Source organism: Callithrix jacchus, chromosome 2 (genome assembly GCF_049354715.1).
Source record: "Callithrix jacchus isolate 240 chromosome 2, calJac240_pri, whole genome shotgun sequence".
NCBI lineage: Eukaryota > Metazoa > Chordata > Mammalia > Primates > Cebidae > Callithrix > Callithrix jacchus.
The window spans coordinates 156636779-156663299 of NC_133503.1; the positions used below are offsets into that span (position 1 = coordinate 156636779).

The 26521-nt window shown below is 39.7% G+C and overlaps 1 protein-coding gene and 1 pseudogene across 3 annotated transcripts in view; both read right to left on the minus strand.

Moving 5' to 3' along the window:
• Positions 1 to 639: 639 nt before the first annotated feature.
• LOC118151553 (uncharacterized) overlaps positions 640 to 26521 on the minus strand; it is a 95228-nt gene continuing 69346 nt past the window's right edge. Inside the window, exons 3-4 of one of the 3 annotated variants that reach the window (XM_078365515.1) lie at positions 8871 to 8994; positions 640 to 4729 (exon numbers count right to left, since the gene is read on the minus strand). In XM_078365515.1, the coding sequence (XP_078221641.1) occupies positions 4703 to 4729; positions 8871 to 8994 (151 nt within the window). In that variant the 3' untranslated portion in view covers positions 640 to 4702. The remainder of the gene's footprint in view (positions 4730 to 8870; positions 8995 to 26521) is intronic. The other 2 variants (XM_035291589.3, XM_035291588.3) reach the window with 2 other exon arrangements.
• Positions 21654 to 22405, minus strand: LOC100895797 (serine/arginine-rich splicing factor 3 pseudogene; annotated as a pseudogene).

Here is a 26521-nt window from a genome sequence, read left to right on the forward strand (position 1 = left end):
TGTTACAACATGTACAATAGCATATGTGTCCCAAGTAAAACTAAGAGGACAATGAAAACACTTAATAGCACCCTGAAGAGAGAGAGAGAAAGGAGCGTAATTAAAACTTTGGAGATTCACCAGAAGTCCTTATTTTATTATAATGGACACTAAAGCAGTTCGCTATAGGCCATTGTAACTGAGGTTCCAGCCACAGCACACCGAGAACACTACAGTGAAGCTCTGCTTGTTCCGGTATTTACTGCTTTATTCAACATTGGGAGTGGTAGCAAACATTAATCTCTTTCAGGGCATCCATGTCATATGGGAATAATAAACAGTCTCAAGGAGACGCAGGTGAGATCTCCCGGCCACAAATACACTCAGTCCCTTCAACAGTAGAACCTCTTAACATGGCTTATTCACCCAATTACCACTAAACCGAAATGTCAGAATGCAACCTCATGGATTCCAGCTGGTAGAGGCTCCCAAGACTCCAGAGTTCCTTTTTGCCTTCAAAACAGCATACCCAGAATGAGCAAAGCACTGCTGGCTGCTCCCTTGTGACAGAAATGTGAAAGTCTGAAAAAAGCTGTGTGTAGATGGAGCACAAACGTGAACAACTGGGATTGCATAAAGAACTCAGAATGTTGGAACCAATGTTGTCCATTTTGAATTTTATTTCACGGTCCATGTTATTTTACAATTTAGATGTTGTGAAAAATAATGCTTAGAGATGATAAGTTGGTTTATTAGCAAAATAATGGGTACATGCTAACATATCTAACATATTCGTAAGGTGTGAAAAAGTAAGCAAAGGTTCATTTTTACTACTATCTCCCCCAATCACTCTCCAGTAAAAAAAAAATTAAAAGGGGAAAATTGGGTGCATCCTGAAGGAATTGGAGCGTAGCTGGTTTGGGCTAAGTGCTACCCTCTGAACCTAACCCTGGTGATTCCAGGTCTCGTTGCACGGAGATGTGCCAGACAGTTCAAAGTGTGAGCCTGACACTTGCTATATTGCCAATGAAGAGTGCCGGCGCTCTATTGATCTCAAAACTAAAAATAGCCAAGCATGACGCTTCCCTAAACTTCTGTATTTGTTCTATGCCCAAACTTCTGCTTGGAGGATCACAACAATGGTCACTGGGTCAATGCAGAGTTTGACAATTGGCAGGGCAATCAGTGCTCATTGAAGAATCACTCACTGAGTCCGACAGCTTTTGTTTTGTTGGCACTGGGGCCACCTCCACGAGCAGGTTCTTCTATTCATAAGTAGAAATACGCTGCAGTTTCATTTGGTTCAGTAGAACACCAAACATAGGAATTTGGACAATGTTGTGAAACATTCTGATGTTATTTTTTGAAGACTCAAAATGTTCAACCGAACACCATTACTGTCCTGAAGTGTATTAAACAGAGGGCGAGATCCCTGAATTCACCAACTTAGAGGTTCATGAAATCTTTGGGTGTTAGGCATACTTAGGCCTTCATGAAATCTTTGGGTATTAGACATACTTAGAACTTTCTGAAACCTTTGGGTATTAGACATACTTAGGCCTAGTTTCCTGGAATATATATCTAGACTGTGTCCAATAAGTCTATCAATGTCAGCAGCAAATGGGTGTCCAAAATCCACTTCAAAAAGGAAGGTGAACTTAAGGGACTACCAGAAAGCAATTGGGGCCCCACTTAGTGAAAAAGAGGCAATTAAAGTGACCTTTAAATAAGATGACCTAAAGCTGGTGTGCTACCTTAATACTTCATGGGAGTTACACTCTAGCAAAGCTCAAACCAGCCTAGGTAATCACACCGAAATGAACCTCTGTCATTCACATACATATATCTATATATGAATTTGGCACCTGTGTGTTTGTAACTAACATGATCTGATCCACACACTCAAGAACAATTAAGTGGACAAACAGTCATTTGCCCTTTGAGCAGGAAGTCAGTTTCTCCTAATTTCTAAATGCCAGTTTTAATAACTGCTATTGGTCCTCACCTTTATGCACTGTCATTATTAAGGACTGTTCCTTCATTGATCACCAGAAGCCTGTCCTTTTGCAGTGATGTCACAAGCATGAAGTGCTGTGGGGACCAGTGCCTCCAGAAGTGTCCCAGACCAGCAGGGACATCACTGCAAGAGGACAAGGTTTTCCTATGGTCTGGTGAATTGTTAATGCTACTCCTTCCCTATTTATAGGTGTCATAGTTTGGTGAGAGAAATTACACAGTTACGTTAGGTTAAAGGTCAATGTACTACCAATTCACATTGAAGCTGTTCCCCTCACTGCCCATTATACTCACTTAACTAGATTAGCTTTTACTCGTGAATCCTCAGACATATGGTTTAACGCGAATCGCAAGCTAGACTCCTCCCTTCCTCAGGACAATACTGTTTTGGAAACCTCATTGTTGTTCTAATTCTTACTAATCCTTATGTTCTTAATCCACTCCAATGGGTCTCCCTAACTTAAAGAATCACATTTGGAGACTACATCCTGGAAGCGTCTGGACTCATTGGGGAAATGAATCTACCATATTCCCCATGATTAAACTTCTCCTATTAGCTCTCTCACAAGATGTAACAGTTTTGATAAGATCCCAAAATTCTATAATAGCTAATTCTAGGACAATGGGCATCTTCTTGCTCTATATAGCAATAACCAAGAGAGTAATCCACTCATGTGATCCTCACAAGACAACAAAATAGCATTTTTTCTCATTTAAGACAGTATATTTCTCAATAATAAAAAGACAAATAACCCAATTAAAAATTGGCAAAATATTTCAATAAACATTTCTCCAAAGAAGATGTACAAAGGGCCAATGAACACATGAAAAGATGCTCTACATCATTTGTTGTTAGAGAAATTCAAATCAACATCACCCCTCACACCCTAACGTTAAGATAGCTAGAATCAGACTGGGCATGGTGGCTCATGCCTGTAATCCTAGCACTTTGAGAGGCTGAGATAGGAGGTATTCTTGAGCCCAAGAGTACAAGACCAGTCTGGGCAACATAGACCTCATCTCTACAAAAAAATAAAAAGATTAGCCAGGCATGGTGGTGTGGTCCCTGCTACTCAGGAGGCTGAGGTGGGAGGATGGTGTAAGCCCAGGAGGTCAAGGCTGTATCACACCACTGTACCAGCCTGGGTGATGGAATGAGACCCTATCTAAGAAAAAAGATAATTGTAATAAAAAAGACAGACAATACAGGTATTGATGAAGATGTTGAGAAATTGAAATCTCCATACATTGCTAGTGTTGTAAAATGGTGCAACCAGTTTGAAAAACAGTCTGGCAGTTTCTCAAAAAGTGGAACATAGAGTTAACATATGACCCAGCAATTCCATACCTAAGTATATAGCCAAGGGAAATGAGTTCATATATCTTCCTGAAAATGTACACAAATGTTCTTACATTATTCATAATAGCCAAAAAGCAGAAACAATCCAAATGTCCATCAATGAGTAAGTGGATAAATACAATGTGATATGTCTATACAGCAGAATATTATTCAGTCATAAAAAGAATGAGGTACACTTTGCCCTAAACAGCACATGTTTTAACTGTGGGGGTCCACTTCTACACAAATTTTCTTCTATCACTGCCATCCTGAGATAACAAGACTAACCCCTTCTCTCAGCCCTTCTCTTCAGACAATGTGAAGACAGTAAAGATGAAGAGCTTTATGATGACCCATTTCTACTTAATGAATAGTAAATACATTTTCTCTTCCTTGTGATTTTCTTAATAACATTTTCTTTCTTCTGGCTTACTTCATTGTAAGACAAATATATTTTACTGATCGTATTGTGTAATACATTTAACATATAACATATGTTTTCTATTGTTTATGTTATCAGTAAGGCATCTGGTCAACAGTAGCTATTAGTAGTGAAGTTTGTGGGAGCCAAAAATTATACTTGAATTTTTGACAGCGCCAAAGTTCAGTGTCCCTAACTCCTATATTGTTCAAGGGTCAACTGCACTGATTAATGCCACAATCACATAAGCCTTGAAAACATTTTGCTAAGTGAAAAAAGACAGACACAAAAGGACAAATATATAATTTCATTTATATGAAATGTTCAGAATATGCAAATCTGTAGAGACAGAAAGTAGATGAGTTGCTTCCAGGAGCTGGGAGTAAAGGAAAAGTGGAGTGATTGCTAATAAGCATGTTTTTTCTTTTTCAGGGTAGTGGGTGCAGGTGACGAAATGTTCTGAAATTAGTTAGCGGTGATGGCTATGTAACTTTGCAAATATACTACATGTTAAAATGTGCACTCTGAATGAAGAGACCTCCCCCCCAAACAGGCTTTGTATGAGCAACATGGCTGTTTATTCACATGGGTGTGGGTGGGCTGAGTCGAAAAGAGAGTCAGCAGAGGATAGAGGGATAGGAGTTGGTTTTACAGGTTTGGGGCAAGTAGTGGAGAGTTACAGAAGTTACAGTTGAGGGCTGTTTTTTTGAAGCTGGGAGGGGGTCGTAGGGTCTGGAGTCATGAGTTTGACCAAGGTTGGTTACAAAGTCCAATGGCTTTGTCAATTGAGGCCAGAATAAGAATAATAGAAGAACATCTCAAGTTAAGTAGGTGCCACGGTGGTTGATCATTCTTCTGCTTTCCAGTTACTTCAGGTTTTCTAATTCCAGAAGGCCCTCCAGAGGTGTACATGTGGGCCATGGTGCCGTCAGTCAGCCTAAAAGACCTTACACTAAAAGCCACTGAATTGTACACTGTAATAGAATGAATCTTAAGGTTAGGCAAATTATATCTCAATTAAAAAATAGATTATGCTGTTTGGTTGTAGCTAGACTAATGAGTTATTGTTGTTCATGTTTTGGAAGTGATGTTACATCTAGAAATAAAAAAGGAGAGAAACTTTGCACATAAGGTAAACTCTTTGTTTTATTGAATGACCCTTCTATCTGTCCCTCTTCATGCCACATGGATTTTGCATTATATGTCATCACATTAGTAATGTAACTACTACTTTTCTGATTGGTCTCTCCAAGGGATCCACAAGTAATCCCACTACAGCATGAAGACATTTTACTTAAAAAAAAAAAAAAAACGAAAAAACTTACCAAACAGGTAAATTTTTAAGGAGTTTACATTGAATAGTGAAATTTTTGTGATTTAAAATATGATAGCATTCACAAAGATTGATTTGCATTGACCTTAAGAAACATGTGATCGAAAGGTCCCCAGTATATTATAATCAGTATTCTGAAAGGATTTGCAAACTACAGCTCCAGGGCAACATCTGGTCTGCAAAGGCACCTGGTGTGGATTTCAGAATATTTTGTAAGCCAGAAAACCTTATAAAAATTGTGAATTGATGCCTTCTTTAACAAAATTGAAAAACCTGGGAATACTACCTCTATTTTATTCCAAGGAAGCAGTGGGCTGGAGGTAAAAAGTGGCTGCTCCTTTTGGATGAGGTAGTCAATTTCTACTTTGCCATAGTCCCTGACGTTCCCTGTTGGTCACACACTCAGCCCATGTCATACATTTACACCAGCTCCCTGATTGTTTAGGCATCTGGGGTTATGACTTCTTTTGAAATTTTGAGGTTATCAGAACTTTTGGTGTTTTCTTTATTCCCTCTGCCATTTTTCTTTTCTTTTTTCCCTCCCTTCTTCCTTTCCTCTATTTTTTTTCCTTCTTTCCTTTCTTTCTTCCCCTCTCTCTGTTTCTCTCTCTTTCTCTTGGTGCATACAAACTTGTGTTTCTCACCTAATTAGCTCAGATTCACAGAACAGTTGGATTTGGGCTCATTAACACCTTTATTATTGTTGTTTTTTAATCAGTATAGCCTGACTTGGAGAATGTGGCCATATAAAAACTCTCCAGCACAGCTTTTCATGCAGATCAGAGAGATTACTTTCTTTCTCTATTATGTGAAAATACTTAAAAGACTTTTATTGGTAGTTATAAAGGCATCTCCATTTCCTCTCCCACTTTAACTAAATTAATCACAGTAATGACTTTCTCTGTCCCATTATTGTAGCAGAAGTACAAAATAGAGACACTGAGAGACTGGAGGGGCCAACGAGTTTGAGAATGTTGGATAATTTTCATAGGGAAGCATGAGCTGCCCTTTACTAAGACATACATTTTTTCATGTTGTCTGCTTCAGTAAGACAAAGGAAAGTACACCTAAATGTGAATCTGATATGAATACATGTTCAGTTCTCCTGGAAGGAGACTCTGGGACTGAGTTTAGTGTGTAGGATATTTACTAAGGACTATGTTGGAATCAACACTTATCCAAGGGACAAGTCAAGCTGTGATGTAGGCCCGAGGAACTTTAAAGCCAGAAATGTCCTCAAGAGATGTTCCTCATCAGGCCAAGATGGCCAAGCCTTTGTGTTCCTTCATCAAGAAGTTATTAGCGCTCAACTGCTCCAGGAATGGCATGGATTTGGCTTAGAAGACTTTTGCAAATGAAACAGTCTCCGAAGGGAATGATAGCTCTAGTTGTCTTCTGATCAACCCCAGTAGCTGAGGCAATAGTTACTTCACTGAAGAGGCATCCAGGTGGCACATTTTAGTCACCACCACAAATGACACAGCACACAGCTGTTAGTTTCAAGCAATCAATCGATAAATCCATTTGTTAGTGGTATATAAATATATTAGTTCATTCTCATGCTGCTATAAAGAACTGCCCAAGACTGGGTAGTTTAAGGAAAAAGGCTTAACTGAGTCAGTCCCACGTTGCTGAAGAGGCCTCAGGAAATTTACGACCATGAAGGCAGCTCTTCTCAGGGCAGCAGGAGACAGAATACAAGCAGGGGAAATGCCAGATGCTTATAAAACCACCAGATCTCGTGAGACTCGCTCATTATCACAAAAACAGCATGAGGGAAACTGCCCCCATGATCCAATTACCTCCACCTGGTCCTGCCCTTGACAGGTGGGGATTATCATGGTGAGGTTTGGCTGGGAACACAGAGCCAAACCATATCAGCAAATATAGTAGATATTTAGGTGGAATGGACTTCATTTTATTTTCAGTCACTTGATGAATGAATTTTAAGTCTCTCTCTTTCTTTTCCTCTTGCTTCTAAGCCGAGAGTAGAATGTGCAAACCAGTACAAACTGGATGCCAACAGCATACATGTCAACTCTTTTGTAAAATCATAATTAGCCAGTCTAGGAATTCTATCATCTAACTATCAATACCCATATTAAGGCTGGTAAGAAAAGCAAAATGAAGCCTATAAAAGCTACTCTGGAAGCCAGATGTGGTGTCTCATGCTTGTAATCCCAGCACTTTGGGAGGCTGAGGTGAGTGGACTTGAGGTCAGGAGTTTGAGACTAGCCTGGCCAACATGTTAAAACCCTGTCTCTACTAACAATAGAAGAATTAGTTGGACTGGGAATGGTGGCTCACACCTGTAATCCCAACATTTTGTGAGGCTGAGTCAGCAGATCACTAGAGCCCAGGAGTTCGAAGCCAGCCTGAGCAACATGGTGAAATCCTGTCTCTATCAAAAATACAAAAATTAGCCTGGCCTGTGGCATGCACCTGTAATCCTACCTACTCGGGAGGCTGAGGCAGGAGGATTGCTTGAACCCGGAAGGCAGAGGTTGCAGTGAGCTGAGATCATGCCATTGCATTCTAGCCTGGATGACAGGGAGAGACCCTGTCTCAAACAACAAAAACAAAAACCCTAGTAGGGTGTGGCGGCAGGTGCCCGCAATCCCAGCTACTCGGGAGGCTGAAGGAGAATTGTTTAAACCTGGGAGGCAGAGGTTGCAGTGAACAAGATCACCACTGCACTTCAGCCTGAGTGACAGAGCCAGACTCCATCTCAAAAAAAAAAAAAAAAAAAAAAAGCTACTCCGGGAGCATTCCTGATCCTAGTCTCAGGAAGCACAAGCTGTTCAAGATCTGTCACAAGGGTGATACATCTGCTTTAGGTCTTGAGGGGCTGAGCCTTTGTGAATTTGATAGGACAAGCAACAGCATTTTTTGGATTTGGACTCAGTGAAGCACACAGACTCCATGAACTGGCTGGGTGACAACTACTTATTTCTTTGCTCTTTTTGTTTTTAAAATCTCTTTCTCCCTCTTCTCATTCTCTGAGATTCTCTCATCCACAGTCCCAGTATTGCTGTTACATTTGAATAACTCAAAAAAAATTCACAAATTCTGATTTCTATAATCTCCAGTTATATATTTTAATTTCCTTAGAGAATCCCAAACTAATGTTTCTCTTTTCTGTGCTTCATTTGAAATGATCGACACAGAAACTTCTTTAATAGTAATCTTTATGGTTCAAAAACCAAGACATTTATTTTGACTTCAAAATAATCTCTATCTTTGCTTCATAATTACACTTAGTGTCTTTGCAAATGTCAAATCTTTTATTAAGGCTTTTCCTTATTTTATTAACTCTAAATACATATTCATGAATAAAAATTACGTCACACTTTGAAGTACTATTAAGCTTTCTAAAATTTTATTTCAAGCATATTCTGAACATTAGTACACTCACAATATATTTAGTCATTTAAAATGGCCCTCAACAGAGATTTATAATCAAATTCAAGACTACCCTAAGCAAAATAAGAACTTACAATACAAAATTAAATCAGATTATTTGCTTTCATGTTTTCTCTGCAGCACGTTTTGCTCTGAATTATTTTCTTCACTTTACTTTTAGGACTAAGCTCTAATTTTTTTTTTATCTTGCCCAAATTCCTATCTAAGGGATCTGGGGAGACATGCCCTAGAAACCATAAATTCTCATCAGATGAGTTTTATTTAACCCTGTATATCGTGACTTACTTTCTAATCTGACTCTGGAATAATGAGAAAGAAAGTCAAAATGTTTTGCCCCAAAATATATTTCCTTGCCATACCTTGAATTCGCCCTGTAAAGTCTCTTGTGAGAAAAATCCACATTCTGTAGAGAATCTCCTTTCCTCTTTGTTGTCCTTCCTTCCTTTCCAGATCCAGGGGGTAATCAGCCAAGAGCCAGCCACCCTGTTAAGTCAGATAAGAAATATTTTACAACCTGCTCTCTCTGAAGTCTGCTGTCTGAGAGCTTCCTCGACAGAATAAAACTTATTCTCCACAATCCTTTATCTTAACCTCAACATTTCCTTTCTATTGATTTCAGGTATTCAGACAAACTCAACTAATTGTCAACCAGAACATGTTTAAATTTACTTATACCCTGGAAGCCCTGCTTTGAGTTTTCCCAGAGCTTCCTCTGCACAATAAAACATATTCTCCACAATCCTTTATATTTACCTCAACATTTCCTTTCTATTGATTTTGGGTCTTCAAACTCAACCAATTGTCAACCAGAAAATGTTTAACTTTACCTATAGCCTGGATGCTACAACTTTGAGTTGTCCTGCCTTTCTGAACCAAATGAATCTATTTCTTAAATGTATTTGATTGATGTCTCATGCCTCCCTAGAATATATAAAACCAAGGTGTACCCCAACCACCTTGGGTACTTGTTCTCAAGACCTCCTGAGGGTGTCACGGGCCGTGGTCACTCATATTTGACTCAGAATGAATCTCTTAAAATATTTTACAGAGTCTGACTCTTTTCATCGGCAACTTCAAGTGTGGACTTCAAGTGTCTGTTTTTAGTCCCAGTGCCTTTGATATTCAAGAAGAAATTGTCCTTAAAAGGATAAAGTGTATTTCCTTAAAATACACAGTTTGCATCCACTCATTTATTTGTATTTTTATTGCCTTTGCAGTTCAGACTACTTATAAACATTCATTAATCAGCAGTCTGTCCTTAGTTCAAATATTTCAGAATTTAAAAATCATAAATTGCTTTGAAGTGTACATTCATCTTTCTTCTTAGAACATTTGGAAATATTGACAAAATATATTTAAAGACAGTTTAAAGATCATTATAAACTTAGTTCCATTTGTCTAGTTACAATACATATAGTTGTGATAGCCACACATATATCCATACAAAGAAAACAAAAAGGGAATATTTATTAAATACAGATAAAAATGCCAATGAAAACTTGCATGCCAGAAAAATATTTGAGGGTGATTTTTACATAAATCTTTGTCTTATGCTTGTTAGTGGGCTGGGTTGTAACAGAGGCATGTTGCCCAAGTGGCATGGAAAGCTGGTGAGAGAATAGAGTAGGAATGGAGAAATTAAATGACAAATAGAAATCATTCACCTACTGAGTTTTACCATGTACAAAAGGCAACATTTAAAAATATATGACTTTTATTACATCTGCTAAGTAGGAATAACTTTCTTTCTTTCTCTCTCTTTCTTTCTTTCTTTCTTTCTTTCTTTCTTTCTTTCTTTCTTTCTTTCTTTCTTTCAGACAGAGTTTCATTCTTGTTGCTCAGGCTGTAATGAAATGGCGCTATCTCGGCCCACCACAACCTCTACCTCCCTAATTCAAGCGATTCCCCTGCCTCAGCCTCCTGAGTAGCTGGGATTACAGGCATGCGCCACCATGCCCAGCTAATTTTGTGTATATGTGTGTGTGTATATATATATATATATATATTTTTTTTTTTAGTAGAGACAGGGTTTCTCCATGTTGGCCAAACTAGTCTCAAACTCCTGACCTCAGGTAATCCACCTGCCTCAGCCTCCCAAAGTGTTGGGATTATAGGCGTGAGCTTCTGCAACCTGCCAGAATAACTTATTTCTCCATTCAATGTTGTGTTACTATATCTGCATCATCAATCCCCTTTCTTTTGCATGTGGGGAAATGCCAGACAAATAGCAGGAAAGAGGTCCTTGCCTCCATCACTGTTCATGGAAGAGAGAAAAGGAGAAAAAGAGAGAAGAGAATATTCACAGAAAACAATAATTTCTCTACCATATCAATGAGAAAACAGTTTATTTCCAGAAACATTAACATAAAAAGAGAATAAACTCATGTTGATGATGACTTGGAGTTGGCAAGAAAGCTTGCACAGGCTTTTTCTTTACTTTTCTTTTCTTTTTTTTTTTTTTTTTTGAGATGGAGTCTTGTTCTGTCACCCAGGCTGGAGTGCAGTGGTGCGATCTTGGTTCACTGCAACCTCCACCTCCTGGGTTCTTGCAATTCTCCTGCCTCAGCCTCCCAAGTAGCTGGGACTACAGGAGCATGCTGCCATGCCTGGCTAATTTTTTTGTATTTTTAGTAGAGACGGGGTTTCACCATGTTGCCCAGGCTAGTCTCAAACTCCTGAGCTCAGGCAATCTTCCTGCCTCGGCCTCCCAAAGTGCTGGGATTGCAGGCATGAGCCACTGCGCCTGGCCTCCACAGGCTTTTTCTAATCATATGGTAATATCATGTTAGGTGGCAAATTCTTTAATTGCCTTAATAATTTGTGATTCCAGTGGTCAGATATACTTTGCAGATGTGAGATGCATAGAAACATATTTCATATTATCACACAACATTTTGAGTTTGCTTTTTCCATAGAAACTGAATGCTTTTATCTGTCCCTGTGTCTTAGAGATGAGTAAAAAGAAAAAAATCCACTACTTTTGTAGTGCTTTGTCATCTGCTTTGTGTTTTACATCCACTTTTTTATAGTTTTTTTTTTTTAACTCTTCAGAAGAAATTTCAAACTTTTCTTCACAAGAGATTTCTAATTAAGACGGCCATTATTTTTTTGAGGCACTTTCTGAAGACCCCTCTCTCCGCACCAGTTTGTGTTTGGTACTCTGTAGATGCTGTGAGGATTTCACTGAAGTAAAATATGTGTTTTCTACGGGGGCCAACCATAGCCTTTGAATATTCTTTGTGCAAATTTGACAAAGGCACCCCTTCTCTGGCAGTTGTAGCTCTGCACAAGGGTATGAAGCCTGGAGAGCAGAGTACAGACTAGATTTCAGACCCTGCTTAGACCTCAGCTGGGTGCTTAACTGAAAAAATAAAAAAGATTTGTAACACTATATGTCTGACATGAGATAGTGGAAAGATCTGATCCAGGTACTCAGGATTCCAGGCGCTAGAGGCTCTCTCACTGTGGCACACGACCATCTAGAATAGCCTTCTTGAGTGTCAAGGAAGTGGAGAGGAGACAGAGAGGTAAAGAGCCAGCTGCACTTTGGCCTTCCACCCACAGACCATTGGCAGAACTAGCCACATGGCCTTGCTCACATCCAAAGGGGCTGAGAAATTCAGGAGAGCCAAAGGACGTTTTGTGGGCACTATTATCTCTATCAAAGCTACAGTCTTTGAGGGATATATTTTTAGATGTTTTTATCCCTAGAGTACCTAGCATAGTGCTCTATACACAGAAACCACTAAATATTCATCATACTGAATTTATTAAATTGTTTGACTCAACTCATTTTGCTTTCCTTTTGCATGTTGTTTGCCTACTTTAAAAGGAAACCTGCCTTTTTGAAAGCCTCTTATTTACCTTTTGGATCTTTTGGGAAAGGTGACACATAAATCTATGCACATTGATAAATTTCCCTTGGGGACTATCTAGGAGCTGTGACAGAAAAAAACTAAAGTAGAAAAGAGAAATAAGACCTCTTATTTACGTCTCTGTATCAGAAACAAACGCTTTGAAATAAAACTGAAAACACAGATGAGGAAAGAGTAGGAACTGGTTCTCACCAGGAAGACTCTTCTCTTTGCCAAAACATCTGTTTGCTGTTGTGTAGACATGGTCTCTCCGACTTGAACTACATTTAAAAGTATGTTGTTACGTATTGATCTATGACTAAAGGTTACATATGGAATCTTGTGAAATTTACTGATGGCTTTATCACTGAGAGGTAGAGCTTAAAATATTCCAGTAACCCTCAAGCTAAATCTTTGAGGCTGTGGGAAAGGAGCTGAAGTTGGAAACACAAATTTGCTCTATCCACATCAGCAGAGGTATTTAGTGTAACGTGCAGGAGTACTTGTGCATCTAACAGTGAAAGAACTCATCTGTGCCTACTCTGGATGGTACTGGCATGGGAAGTGGAAGGGAAATGGGGAAGAAACAATCTTTGATACTGTCGACAGCCCTTTACCCCTTGGTCCTTGAGTTTCTTCTTTTGTTTCTTTTTCTTCTGTGACTAGTTCCTTCCTGCTTCTACTCTTCCCTCTCTAACCATTTTGTCCCTCTTTTCCTACCCTGGCTCCTAGACAGTCCCCCAGGAAATTTATCAATACGCATAGCTCTGTGCACCACCTTTCTGCAATAGGAGCAATCCATATTTGCGAGCAATCTATATTTGCAAGCAATAAATGTAGGACTTCAGTTTCCCAGTGCATAGCATCTAGGAAATTATCAGCATAAATTTCAAAAGTTATAGATCTGGTCTGGCTTTGATATTATCTCTCATTGGGGTTTTGGGACAAATTGTTTAACCTCCCTGAACTTCAGTTTTCTTTTATATGAAATAAAAATAGTAAAATGCATCTTGCTTATACTTGCAGAGCTGTTGTGTGAGTGAAGTGTGAAAACAGTGAGAAAAGACTGTTTAATATACAGCCAGTCCAATAAAAAAACTCTAATATTTATTAGTGAGAAAAAAATCTTAAGCTATGGCTTCTTTCCAGCCTCAGTTCTGAATTTCCCCCATTTGCTAGGTATCTGCCTCCACACTTCAAAGCTATCTTTAAACACCTTAACTCCAACATCTTCAGAAGCAAATTCTATCTCCTGTTTCCCATGATATTTACCTTCCCCTGGTTCATTTCTCGAGCTTCTTCTATTAATCCATGTCATCACCACCCACCCATTTTTTTCCACCTGAGAGCCTGTCATCTGTAACTCATCTCTCCACTGAACCCTCATACTTGCTTTATCCAGTCAGTTTACAAATCTTGTCGGCACTTCCTCTAAAATGCTCCTGAGTCTATATACCATTCCATTCAGATTGCTACCACTCTCCCGTCCTGTTCCGATCCTAACCATTCATCTTCTTCGTCCAGCCTGTCATTAGCATCTTACCTCTACATCAGTTATGGTTCATTATGGGAAGAGATCAGTGGCTGTTTCTGATCCTTTCCCTTTGGCAATGACTGTGGAAATAACCTGTATACTAGAAAGACCCAATGATTTAGTCCTTTCTGATCTGACCATGTGCCTCAGACTCTATAGTCAAATTTCAGTCAACCAAAAAAAAAAAAAAACAAACAGAAACCTCTTAAATAAAAATACAGAGGAATTTTAAAGCTCCTGGTACAGGAGTTTGGTGCATAATAAGCCTATTCGAGGATGAAATGGGCTAGTATTTTCCCTTTAGTGCAACTAATGTTTTATCTGAAACCAAGGGCAACCCTTAGGGGATAGCTGCAAAACTACGACTATACCAGTGTCACTTGCTTCCAAGTTAGTAATGTTAATGAATTACAGTGGAGATTTTGTTTACTTGAGTTCAGGCAATGGTCTCTGCATCCTAGGTCTTAAGCCATACCTCCTTGTGCCCTGACATATGTGTTCATTGTGAAAAAATCTTGTGTTTACTTTGTGAGACCGGAAATGAAGATAATACAAAAAAGCCTCAAAAGTCTCTAGTGTATTATTTCATCTGTGTATCTCCTGAAAAGCCTCGTTTTTCACTCATGATATAAAAACTTTCTAACCAATTAAAGACAACTTCAGGTCTCACAAATGCAAACTGGAGAGTTGAGCTTTCTTCTCCACGTGTTTCAAATTAGACCAATTAGTTCATCAGTGAGAAGCAAAGCAGTAGATTCAGTTCCTAGCAGGGGCTAATCTAGAAATATCAAAGTATTGAAACATTAATGCGGCATCAAGATTCAGAGTCAACAAGGTTCCTTTCACTTCAGAAACACTAATATACCACTATGGAAAATCCCCAGTGACATTCCAAGGGAGTGGTGTATCTTTGTATTTCCAAAATGCTAGTCTTTCTATTTTCAGTTTGAGTGATGTCTGCAGAGGCACGGACCTTTCCAGTTTTATCTTACTACTGATGCTAAGCTAAATAGCCATTTCAGGGTTAAGTTTGTCTTCTTCTTGAGATTGGTTCTGTTTTTTACCAAATAATATTATAAAAATCGGTTGCAGCTTCAAAACTTCTTAGACCATTTATTCATTTACTTTCAAAAAAGCCTCTCTTCTTTATAAGCAATAGAGAGGTGATAAAAATTAAAAGTAGAGGAAATTTGCATAGTTCTTATCCTGTGCTAGTCATTGTTCTAAGCCCATTACATATGTTAACTTATTTAATTATCATACTAACTCTACAAAGTAGATATCATTATTATACCCATTTACCTATGAAGAAAGTAAGGCAGCATAGAGAAACGAAACGGGATGGCTCCCCATCTTGCATGTCATCTTGTTCAAACACAAGACTCCAAAGTCCCTCACTCTGAAGAATGTTAACTTATTTATATTCCTGTCTTTATTTAGGAATTAACACAGCATAAGCCATTCATTCATCAAACATTCTTTTAGCACAGACTGTGTACCAAACACCAAGTAGACTTAGAGAGCAAAGATAAAGGCATGGTCCCTGAAGCAGAAGCTCTCCTAGTCTAGTGAGGGAGACACCAGTCAAAGGACAACCAGCCAAAGGACAATGGTATGTATGAGACCAGAGGAACGGAGCATGTAAATGAGACTCCCAAGCCAGGGATGGGAAGCCAGGAAAGAAATATAAAGGTCAAGTATAAGAAGGCTTGTGGCTCGGAGCAGAACATGGGGAGCAGGGAGATGGGAAAAGACTTTCGAGTAGGTTGGTGTGGCTGGAGTACAGGCTATGAGAAAAGAGGTTGGGCTTTGGAATTTCCCTGAACTTCACTTTTCTACTAATTTTCCAGGTGACTTAGGACACTTATTCTGATCCTTCGTTTCCTCATCTTCAAATAAGAAATGAGAGTTACCCCCAAACACCTGTCATAAGAATTAAATGAAATAAGGTATGCGTATTAGCTTCCTGTGACTGCTAAAAAAATTAACACAAACTCAGTGGCTTCATGCAACAGAATTTTATTATCTTATAGTCTTGGAGACCAGAAGCCTGAAATCAGTATCAGTGGGTTGAAATCAAGGTGTCGGGAGGGCTGCATCCCTCTAGATGGTCTGGAGGAGAATCGGTTTCTTGTCTCCTCTAGCTCGTGGTAGCTGCTGGCAGTTTTTGGCTTGTGGCTGCCTCATTGCAATCTCTGCTTACATGGCCACATAATCTTCTCATCTTCTTCAATGTAACCCACCTCTGCCTCTCTCTTATGAGGACACTTGTGATTACATCTAGGGCCCACGTGGATAATCTAGAATAATCTCACCCTCTCAAGCTCCATCTGCAAGGATCTTTTCCCATATAAGGAAACATTTAAAGCTTCCAGGGATTAGAACCTTGCGGAGTGGTGGGTGATTATTCTGCCTACTACGCTATGTAGGAATCTAAGCATATCAGAGGTCCTCAATAAATGCTAATTTGCACTGTATTATACTTGTGCTGGGCATCGATGAGCCTTAATCTGAATGGTTAGACTTTATATCTGTTGGCCTCTCTTTCTATTCCTAAGAAAGGGTTAGATAGCTTTGGTCTTCCAGACAAGTTTGACATTATAAAAATAAAAAGAACACAAAGATGAATAGCTTTGTGGTAATGCAGGAAATAATTTTTGTTTATTTTGCTAACGCAGTCAAAATCATTAAGATTACTGTGTTGAGGAACAAATGGTGGCCTTCAGAGAGGGCTTCTTTTCCATGATATATATTCCAAGCATAGCAATGGGCGTTGTGTGTGATTTATAGTAGTTATCTATTGATCTTGTTTTCTCTAAGTGTTACTCATTCTCCTTTGCCCAACAGCAGCTGGGAAGAATAGTCATTGCAAAGGTCAAGTAGCACTTAGGAGCAATTTAAGAATCAAAGCATAAGGCTACAAGCTTGGGACTATTGCTCAACCTTATACAGACTCATCAACCCTTACATTTATTTTGACCAGGAGACAAATATTTTCATAACTTACTGACCCTAAGTCACGAAGGAAAATCTCAAGGATTTGAAATTAAAATACTTATTGCCCTGAAAATGTAAAAATTTTAATTTACTTAGAAAATTACTGTTAATGGGCTTCGAAGGTCTGCAGCTCCCAGCGAGATCAATGCAGAAGGCGAGTGATTTCTGCATTTCCAACTGAGATACCCGGTTCATCTCACTGGGATTGGTTAGACAGTGGGTGCAGCCCACAGAGGGCAAGCTGAAGCAGGGTGGGGTAACGCCATACCTGGGAAAGGCAAGGGGTTGGGGAACTCCCTCCCCTAGCCAAGGGAAGCCGTGAGGGACTGTGCCATGAGGAAGCATGTACTCTGGCCCAGAAAATACACTTTTCTCATGGGCTTCACAACCCACAGACCAGGAGATTCCCTTGCATGCCTATGCCACCAGAACCCTAGGTTTCAGGTACAAAACTGGGTGGCCATTTGGGCAGACACCAAGCTAGCTGCAGGAGTTTTTTTCATACCCCTGTGGTGCCTGGAACATCAGCGAGACAGACCATTCATTCCCCTGGAAAGGGAGCTGAAGCCAGGGAATCAAGTGGTCTTGCTTAGCAGATTCCACCCCTACAGAGCCCAGCAAGCTAAGAACCACTGGCTTGAAATTCTTGCTGCCAGCACAGCAGTCTGAAGTCGACCTGGGACACTGGAACTCGGTTGGGGGAGAGGTGCCTGCCATTACTGAGGCTTGAGTAGTTGGTTTTCCCCTCACAGTATCAACAAAGCCACCAGGAAGCTTGAACTGGGTGGGGCCCCCTGCAGCTTGCAAAGCCGCTGTAACAAGACTGCCTCTCTAGATTTCTCCTCTCTGGGCAGGGCATCTCTGAAAGTAAGGCAGCAGTGCCAGTCAGGGGCTTATAGATTGAACTCCCATCTCCCTGGGACAGATCACCTGGGGAAAGGGGTGGCTGTAGGAGCATCTTCAGCAGACGTAAACGTTCCTGCCTGCTGGCTCTGAAGAGAGCAGCAGATCATCCAGCACAGCGCTTGAGCTCTGCTAAGGGATAGACAGCCTCCTCAAGTGGGTTCCTGACCCCCGTGCCTCCTGAGGGGAAGACACCTCCCAGAGCAGTCAATAGACACCTTATACAGGAGCATTCTGGCTGGCATCTGGTGGTGCCTCTCTGGGACAAAGCTTCCAGAGGAAGAAGAAGGCAGCAATCTTTGCTGTTCTGCAGCCTCACCTCAGCTGGTGATACCCAGGCAAGTAGGGTCTGGAGTGGACCTCTAGCAAACCCCAGCAGTCCTACAGCAGAGGGGCCTAGAAGGAAAACCTTCAAACAGAAAAGAATAGCATTAACATCAACAAAAAGGACATTCACACAACAACCACATCCAAAGGTCACCAACATCAAAGACCAAAGGTAGATAAATCCACTAAGATGAGAAGAAAAAGCACAAATAGGCTGAAAATTCGCAAAACCAGAATGCCTGTTTTCCTCCAAAGGATCACAACTCCTCACCAGCAAGTAAAAAACTAGACAAGAGAATAAGTTTGACAAATTGACAGAAGTAGGTTTCAGAAGGTGGGTTATAACAAACTCATCCAAGCTAAAGGAGCATGTTCTAACCCAATGCAAGGAAGCTAAGAACCTTGAAAAAAAGATTGGAGGAATTGCTAACTAGAATAACCAGTTTAGAGAAGAACATAAATGACGTGATGGAGCTGAAAAACACAGTACGAGAACTTCGTGAAGCATACACAAGTATCAATAACTGAATCAATCAAGCAGAAGTAAGGATATCAGAGATTGAAGATCAACTTGATGAAATAAAGTACAAAGAAAAGAGAAAAAAAATAAAAAGGAACAAACAAAGCCTCCAAGAAACATTGGATTATGTAGAGACCAAATCTACATTTGATTGGTGCACCTGAAAGTGACAGGGAGAATGGAACCAAGTTGGAAAACACTCTTCAGGATAATATCCAGGAGAACTTCCCCATCCTAGAAAGACTGGCCAACATTCAAATTTAAAAAATACAGAGAAAACCATAACAATACTCCTTGAGAAGAGCAACCCCAAGACACATAATCATCAGATTCACCAAGGTTGAAATGAAGGAATAAATGTTAAGGGCAGCCAGAGAGAAAGGTCAGGTTACTCACAAAGGGAAGCCCATCAGACTAACAGCGGATCTTTTGGAAGAAACTCTACATGCCAGAAGAGAGTGTGGGCCAATATTCAACATCCTTAAAAAAAAGAATTTTCAACCCAGAATTTCATATCCAGCCAAACTAAGTTTTATGAGTGAAGGAGAAATAAAATCCTTTACAGACAAGCAAATGCTGAGAGATTTTGTCACCACCAGGCTTGCCTTACAAGACCTCCTGAAGGAGGCACTAAATATGAAAAGGAACAACTGGTACCAGCCACTACAAAAACATACCAAATTGTAAAGCCATCAACACTATGAAGAAACTGCATCAACTAATGGGCAAAACAATGAGCTAGTATCAAAATGGCAGAATCAAACTCATGCAGAACTATATTAAACTTAAATGTAAATGGCCTAAATGCCCCAATCAAAAGACAGACTGGCAAATTGGATGAAGAATCAAGATCCATTGGTGCGCTGTATTCAGGAGACCCATCTCACTTGCAAAGACACACATAAACTCAAAATAAAGGGATGGAGGAAGATTTACCAAGCAAATGGAGAGAAAAAAAAAAAAAAAAGCAGGGGTTGCAATCCTAGTCTCTGATAAAACAAACTTTGAACCAACAAAGATGAAAAAGACCAAGAAAGTCATTATATAATAGTAAAGGGATCGATGCAACAAGAAGAGCTAACTATCCTAAATATATATGCAACCAATGCAGGAGCACCCAGATCCATAAAGCAAGTTCTCAGAGACCTACACAGAGACTTAGACTCCTACACAATAATAGTGGGAGACTTTAACACCCACTGTCAATATTACACAGATCAATGAGACAATAAATTAAGAAAGATATTTAGGATTTGAACTCAGCTCTGGACCAAGCAGACCTAATAGATATCTACAAAACTTTCCACCTGAAATCAACAGAATATACATTTTTCTCAGCACCACGTCACACCTATTCTAAAATTGACCACATAATTGGAAGTAAAACACTCCTCGACAAATGCAAAAGAATAGAAATCATAACAAACAGTCTCTCAGACCACTGTGCAATCAAATTAGACCTCAGGAAGAAACTCACTCAAAACTACACAACTACATGGAAACTGAACAACATGCTCCTGAATGACTACTGGGTAAATAATGAAATGAAGGCAGAAATCAAGAAGTTCTTTGAAACCAATGAGAGCAAAAACACAATGTACCATAATTCTGGGACACAGCTAAAGCTGTGTTTAGAGATAAATTTATAGCACTAAATCCCCACAGGAGAAAGCAGAAAAGATCTAAAATCAACACCCTAACATCCCAATTAAAAGAACTAGAGAAGAAAGAGAAAACTAATTCAAAAGCTAACAGAAGACAAGAAATAACTAAGATCAGAGCAGAAATGAAGGAGATAGAGACATGAAAAACTCTTCAAAAAAATCAATGAATCCAGGAGCTGGCTTTTTAAAAAGATCAACCTAAATAGTTAGACTGCTAGCCAGACTAAGAAAGAAGAAAAGAGAGAAGAATCAAATAGACACAATAAAAAAATGACAAAGGGGATATCACCATTGATCACACAGAAATACAAACTACCATCAGAGAATACTATAAATACCTCTATGCAAATAAACTGGAAAATCTAGAAGACACTGATAAATTCCTGGACACATACACCTTCCCATGACTAAACCAGGAAGAAGCCAAATCCCTAAATAGACCAATAACAAGTCTTGAAATTGAGGCAGCAATTAATAGCCTATCAACCAAAAGAATCCAGGACCAGATGGATTCACAGACACATTCCACCAGATATACAAAGAGAATCTGGTACCATTCTTTTTTTTTTTTTCACAATTATGCTAATATTTTATTAATTCAAAAGCACTTTACAAGAAAATATAAGTATGGCTTCCAATAGGAATGTTATACCCGGACTTGGTACCAAGCTCACAGATTTGAGTTTGCAAGGAAAAACAGGCTTTCAAGTTAAACAACAATTTGTAACCAAAACTTTAATCCCAAGGATTCTCACAAAACATATTACAAATGACAGCACGAAAAAAAATCTTGCACAGTAACTCAAAGTTTGGCTCTACAATGTACCCTTAAACTGGCAGGTCATTTTTGAAATCTCAAATTTGCACATAATGTCATAAACAGCCATGTATTCATATACAGAAATCAAATAAGGAACTTATGACCTAAAGCAAAGATAAACTTTCTTGAAACTTAACAGATTCTATACCAACTAGGCAACCTCTGCCCAGGATAAACATGAGTTGGCTTTTTCAAAAACCTCTAAAGCATTTTTTACCCGATGGCTTGTGTTTCACAGCAACTTTTAAAGACTGCTTGTTCAACTACAGCTGCATCCTATATCCCAAAAAAGTAAATCTTAGTTCAATTTTTGCCAGTTGTTTCTGTGTTCAAAAAAAAAAATTCACACTTCTGCTGGGCGGGTTTAGAGGTTTATTATCAGTCTATGCATAACTAAAATTCAAAGCAAATTCAATTTTGCTTAAGGGAACATTGTAAAGTAACAATTCTTGGTATTACATGCCTCATATGATCCATTTCAAACCATAGAGAATCACACCTTTGTGTCACTGTTTCAAAAGACAAACAAATTTGAACAGCTAAAACATCTTAAAAATGCACCAAGCTTATGAAGTCTCAAACAAAACTTGAATTTTCTGTACATACTCCTGTCAAATGAAGTAATTTCCTGTACACCACTTCTCTTGCAAACTGGTCTTCTATTTCCTTTCATTTGACCTAGAACGGCTACGAGACCTAGAGAAGGATCGGGACGGCTTGTGATTTCTCTCCCGTGACAGCGATCTCTCTCTTCTCCTATCTCTAGAGAGGGACCTGCTCCGGCTGCGAGAAAAGCTTCTCCTTCTTGGAGATCTGCGACGAGGTGGAGGACTCCTCCTACGATAATCATCTCAAGGACGACGGCCCCAAGACAGAGGTGGGCCACGATTTCTACTTCTTTTTTCACCATTCGACAGTTCCACTCTTACACGGCAGCCACATAGTGTTCTTCCATCTAGCTCTCGGACAGCATCAGCTGCATCTCGGGGATCTTCAAACTCAACAAAAGCAAAGCCGGGAGGGTTTCTAGCAACCCACACACTTCGGAGTAGTCCATAGTAGCCAAAAGCCCGTTCCAATTCGGTCTTGTTGCCATTGTTTCCAAGATTGCCTACATAAACCTTACAGTCCAAGGGACAGGAATCACGATGCATTTCGAGCTCTAGGGTAAAAAAATGCAGAGGCTCAAATCCACACGCTCCGATGCGTCTTCCCGCTTTCCTCCGGCCCAACACACACTAATGCTCAAGCACACCCGGCGTCCACGAAATGGCCTCTGGTACCATTCTTTCTGAAACTATTCCAAACAATAGAAAAAGAGGATTCCAGGCCGGGCACGGTGGCTCACGCCTGTAATCCCAGCACTTTGGGAAGCCGAGGTGGGTGGATCATGAGGTCAAGAGATCGAGACCATCCTGGTCAACATGGTGAAATCCCGTCTCTACTAAAAATACAAAAAATTAGTTGGGCATGGTGGCACATTCCTGTAATCCCAGCTACTCAGGAGGCTGAGGCAGGAGAATTGCCTGAACGCAGGAGGTGGAGGTTGTGGTGAGCCGAGATCGTGCCATTGCACTCCAGCCTGGGTAACAAGAGCAAAACTCTGTCTCAAAAAAAAAAAAAAAGAAGAAAAAGAGGATTCCTCCCTGACTCATTTTATAAGGCCAGCATCATCCTGATACCAAAACCTGGCAGAGACACAACAGAAAAAGAAAATTTCAGGCCAATATCCATAATGAACATCAATGCAAAAATCCTCAATAAAATATTAGCAAACCAAATCCAGCAGCACCAGGAAAAGCTTATTGACCATGATCAAGTTGGCTTCATCCCTGGGATACAAGGCTGATTCAACATATGCAAATCAATTAATGTAATCCATGATATAAACAGAACCAATGACAAAAACCACATGATCATCTCAATGGATGCAGAAAAAGCCTTGGATAAAACTCAACACCCTTTCATGCTAAAAAGTCTCAATAAACTGTGTATTGATGGAATGTATCTCAAAATAATAGAAGCTATTTATGACAAACCCACAGCCAATATCATACTAAATGGGCAATAGCTGGAAGCATTCCCTTTGAAAACCAGTACAAGACAAGGATGCCCTTTCTCACCACTCCTATTCAACATAATATTGGAAGTTCTGGCCAGGGCAAGCAGACAAGAGAAAAAAATAAAGGGTATTCAAATGGAAACAGAAAAAATCAAATTGTCTCTGCTTGCCAATGACATGATTGTATATTTAGAAAGCCCCATGGCGTGGTGGCTCACGCCTGTAATCCCAGCACTTTGGGAGGCCGAGACGGGTGGATCATGAGATCAAGAGATCAAGACCATCCTGGTCAACATGGTGAAACCCCGTCTCTACTGAAAATACAAAAATTAGCCGGGCATGGTGGCGCACGCCTATAGTTCCAGCTACTCGGGAGGCTGAGGCAGGAGAATTGCTTAAACCCAGGAGACGGAGGTTGCGGTGAGGCGGGATTGCGCCATTGCACTCCAGTCTGGGTAACGAGCAAAACTCTGTCTCAAAAAAAAAAAAAAAAAAAAAAAGATAGCCCATCATCTCAGCCCCAAATCTCCTTAAGCTGATAAGTAACTTGAGTAAAGTCTCAGGATACAAACTCAATGTGCAAAAATCACAAGCATTCCTATACACCAATAACAGACAGAGAGCCAAATAATGAGTGAACACCCATTAACAATTGCGACAAAGAGAATAAAATACCTAGGAATACAACTCACAAGGGATGTAAAGAACCTCTTCAAGGAGAACTGCAAACCACTGCTCAAGAAAATAAGAGAGGACACAAACAAATGGCAAAACATTTCAGAATCATGGATAGAATCAGTATCATGAAAATGGCCATAATGCCCAAAGTAATTTATAGGTGCATTACTATCCCCATCAAGCTAACATTGACTTTCTTGACAGAATTAGAAAAAACTGCTTTAAATTTAATATGGAACCAAAAAATAGCTTGTATAGCCAAGACAATCCTAAGCAAAAAGAACAAAGCTGGAGGCATCACGCTACCTGACTTTAAACTATACTACAATGCTACAGTAACCAAAACAGCATGGTACTGGTACCAAAGCAGATATATAGACCAATGAAACAGAACAGAGGCCTCAGAAATAACCCCACACGTCTACCACCATCTGTTCCTTGACAAACCTGACAAAAACAAGCAATGGGGAAAGGATTCTCTATTTAATAAATGTTGTTGGGAAAACTGGCTAGCCATATGCAGAAAACTAAAACTGGACCCCTTCCTTACATCTTATACAAAAAAAGATGGATTAAAGACTTAAGCATAAGTCCTAAAACTATACAAACCCTAAAAGAAAACCTAGACAATACCATTCAGGACAGAGACATGGGCAAAAACTTCATAACTAAAGCACCAAAAGCAATGGCAATAAAAGCCATTGACAAATGGGATTTAATTAAACTAAAGATCTTCTACACAGAAAAAGAAACTATCATCAGAGTAAACAGGCAACCTACAGAATGGAGGAAAATTTTTGCAATCTATTCAATTTGACAAAGTGCTAATATCCAGAATCTACAAAGAACTTAAACAAATTTACAAAAAAAAAAAGAAGCTCATCAAAAAGTGGGCAAAGGATATGAACAAACACTTCTCAAAAGAAGACATTTCACAACAAACAGGAAAAAATGCTCATCATCACTAGGTCATTAGAGAAATGCAAATCAAAACCACAATGAGATACCATCTCATGCCAGTTAGAATGGCGGTCATTAAAAGGTCAGGAAAAAATAGATAACAGTAGAGAATGTGGACAAATAGGAGCACTTTTACACTCTTGATGGAAGTGTAAATTAGTTCAACCATTGTGGAAGACAGTGTGGCAATTCTTCAAGGATCTAGAACCAGAAATACCATTTGACCCAGCAGTCCCATTACTGGGTATATACCCAAAGGATTATAAATCACTCTACTATAAAGACACATGCACATGTATGTTTACTGCAGCACTATTTAGAATAGCAAAGACTTGGAACCAACCCAAATGCCCATCAATGATTGACTGGATAAAGGAAATGTGGCACATAAATACCATGAAATAGTATGCAGCCATAAAAAGAAAAAGTTCATGTTTATTTCAGGGACATGGATGAAGCAGGAAATCATCATTTCAACAAACTAACACAATAACAGAAAACCAAACACCTCATGTTCTCACTCATAAGTAGGAGTTGAACAATGAGAACATATGTACACAGGGAGGGCAACATCACACACTGGGGCCTGTCAGGAGGTGGGGGGCAAGAGGAAGGATAGCATTAGGAGAAATACCTAATGTAGATGATGGGTTGATGGGTACAGCAAACCACAATGGCACGTGTATTCCTATGTAACAAACCTTCATGATCTGCACATGTATCTCAGAACTTAAAGTATAATAATAAAATTAAAAAGAAGAAAATGTGGCACATATACACCATGGAATACTATGCAGCCATAAAAATGGATGAGTTCATGTCTTTTGCAGGAACATGGATGGAGCTGGAAACCATCAAACTCAGCAAACTAACACAGGAACAGCAAACCAAACATCGCATGTTCTCGCTCATAAGTGGGAGCTGAACAATGAGAACACATGGACACAGAGAGGGGAACATCACACACCGGGATCTGTCAGAGGGATAGCATTAGGAGAAACACCTAATGGGAATGATGGATTGATAGGTGCAAAAAACCACCATGGCACATATATACCTATGTAACAAACCTGCACGTTCTGCACATGTATCCCAAAACTTAAAGTATAATAATAATAATAAAAAGAATTGGACAACCAGGGGAGTAATTGCTCACTGCGGAAGTATTCATCCCATGACTTTACTTAGTCATTTCTCCCCTCAGTGTATGCAATGTTGACTTCGGACTTTATGTTAGGCAGGTAAGAAGGAGCTATTTAGCACTTTTTTTTTTGAGATGGAATCTTGCTCTGTTGCCAGGTTGGAATTCAGTGGTGTGATCTTGGCTCACTGCAATGTCTGCATTAAATCACTGGGTTCAAGTGATTCCCCTGCCTCAGCTTCCCATGCCTGGCTAATTTTTTGTATTTTAGTAGTGACGGGGTTTCACCATGTTGGCCATGATGGAGATTGCTCCTGACATGATGTTCTGCCTGCCTCAGCCTCCCAAAGTGCTGGGATTACAGGCCTGAGCCAAAGGGAAGAGTGACACAATCTGTTTATATCATAGATGGATCTCTTTGGTGGCAGCATGATGGTGGAATTCAAGAAAGTGAGCTTTTAGGCACACAGGGAACTCAATTCTAGATCAGCTATTACTGAAAATGGCATTGTAGCATGGTGGTTAAAGATGTGGGCTCTTTACTTGGATA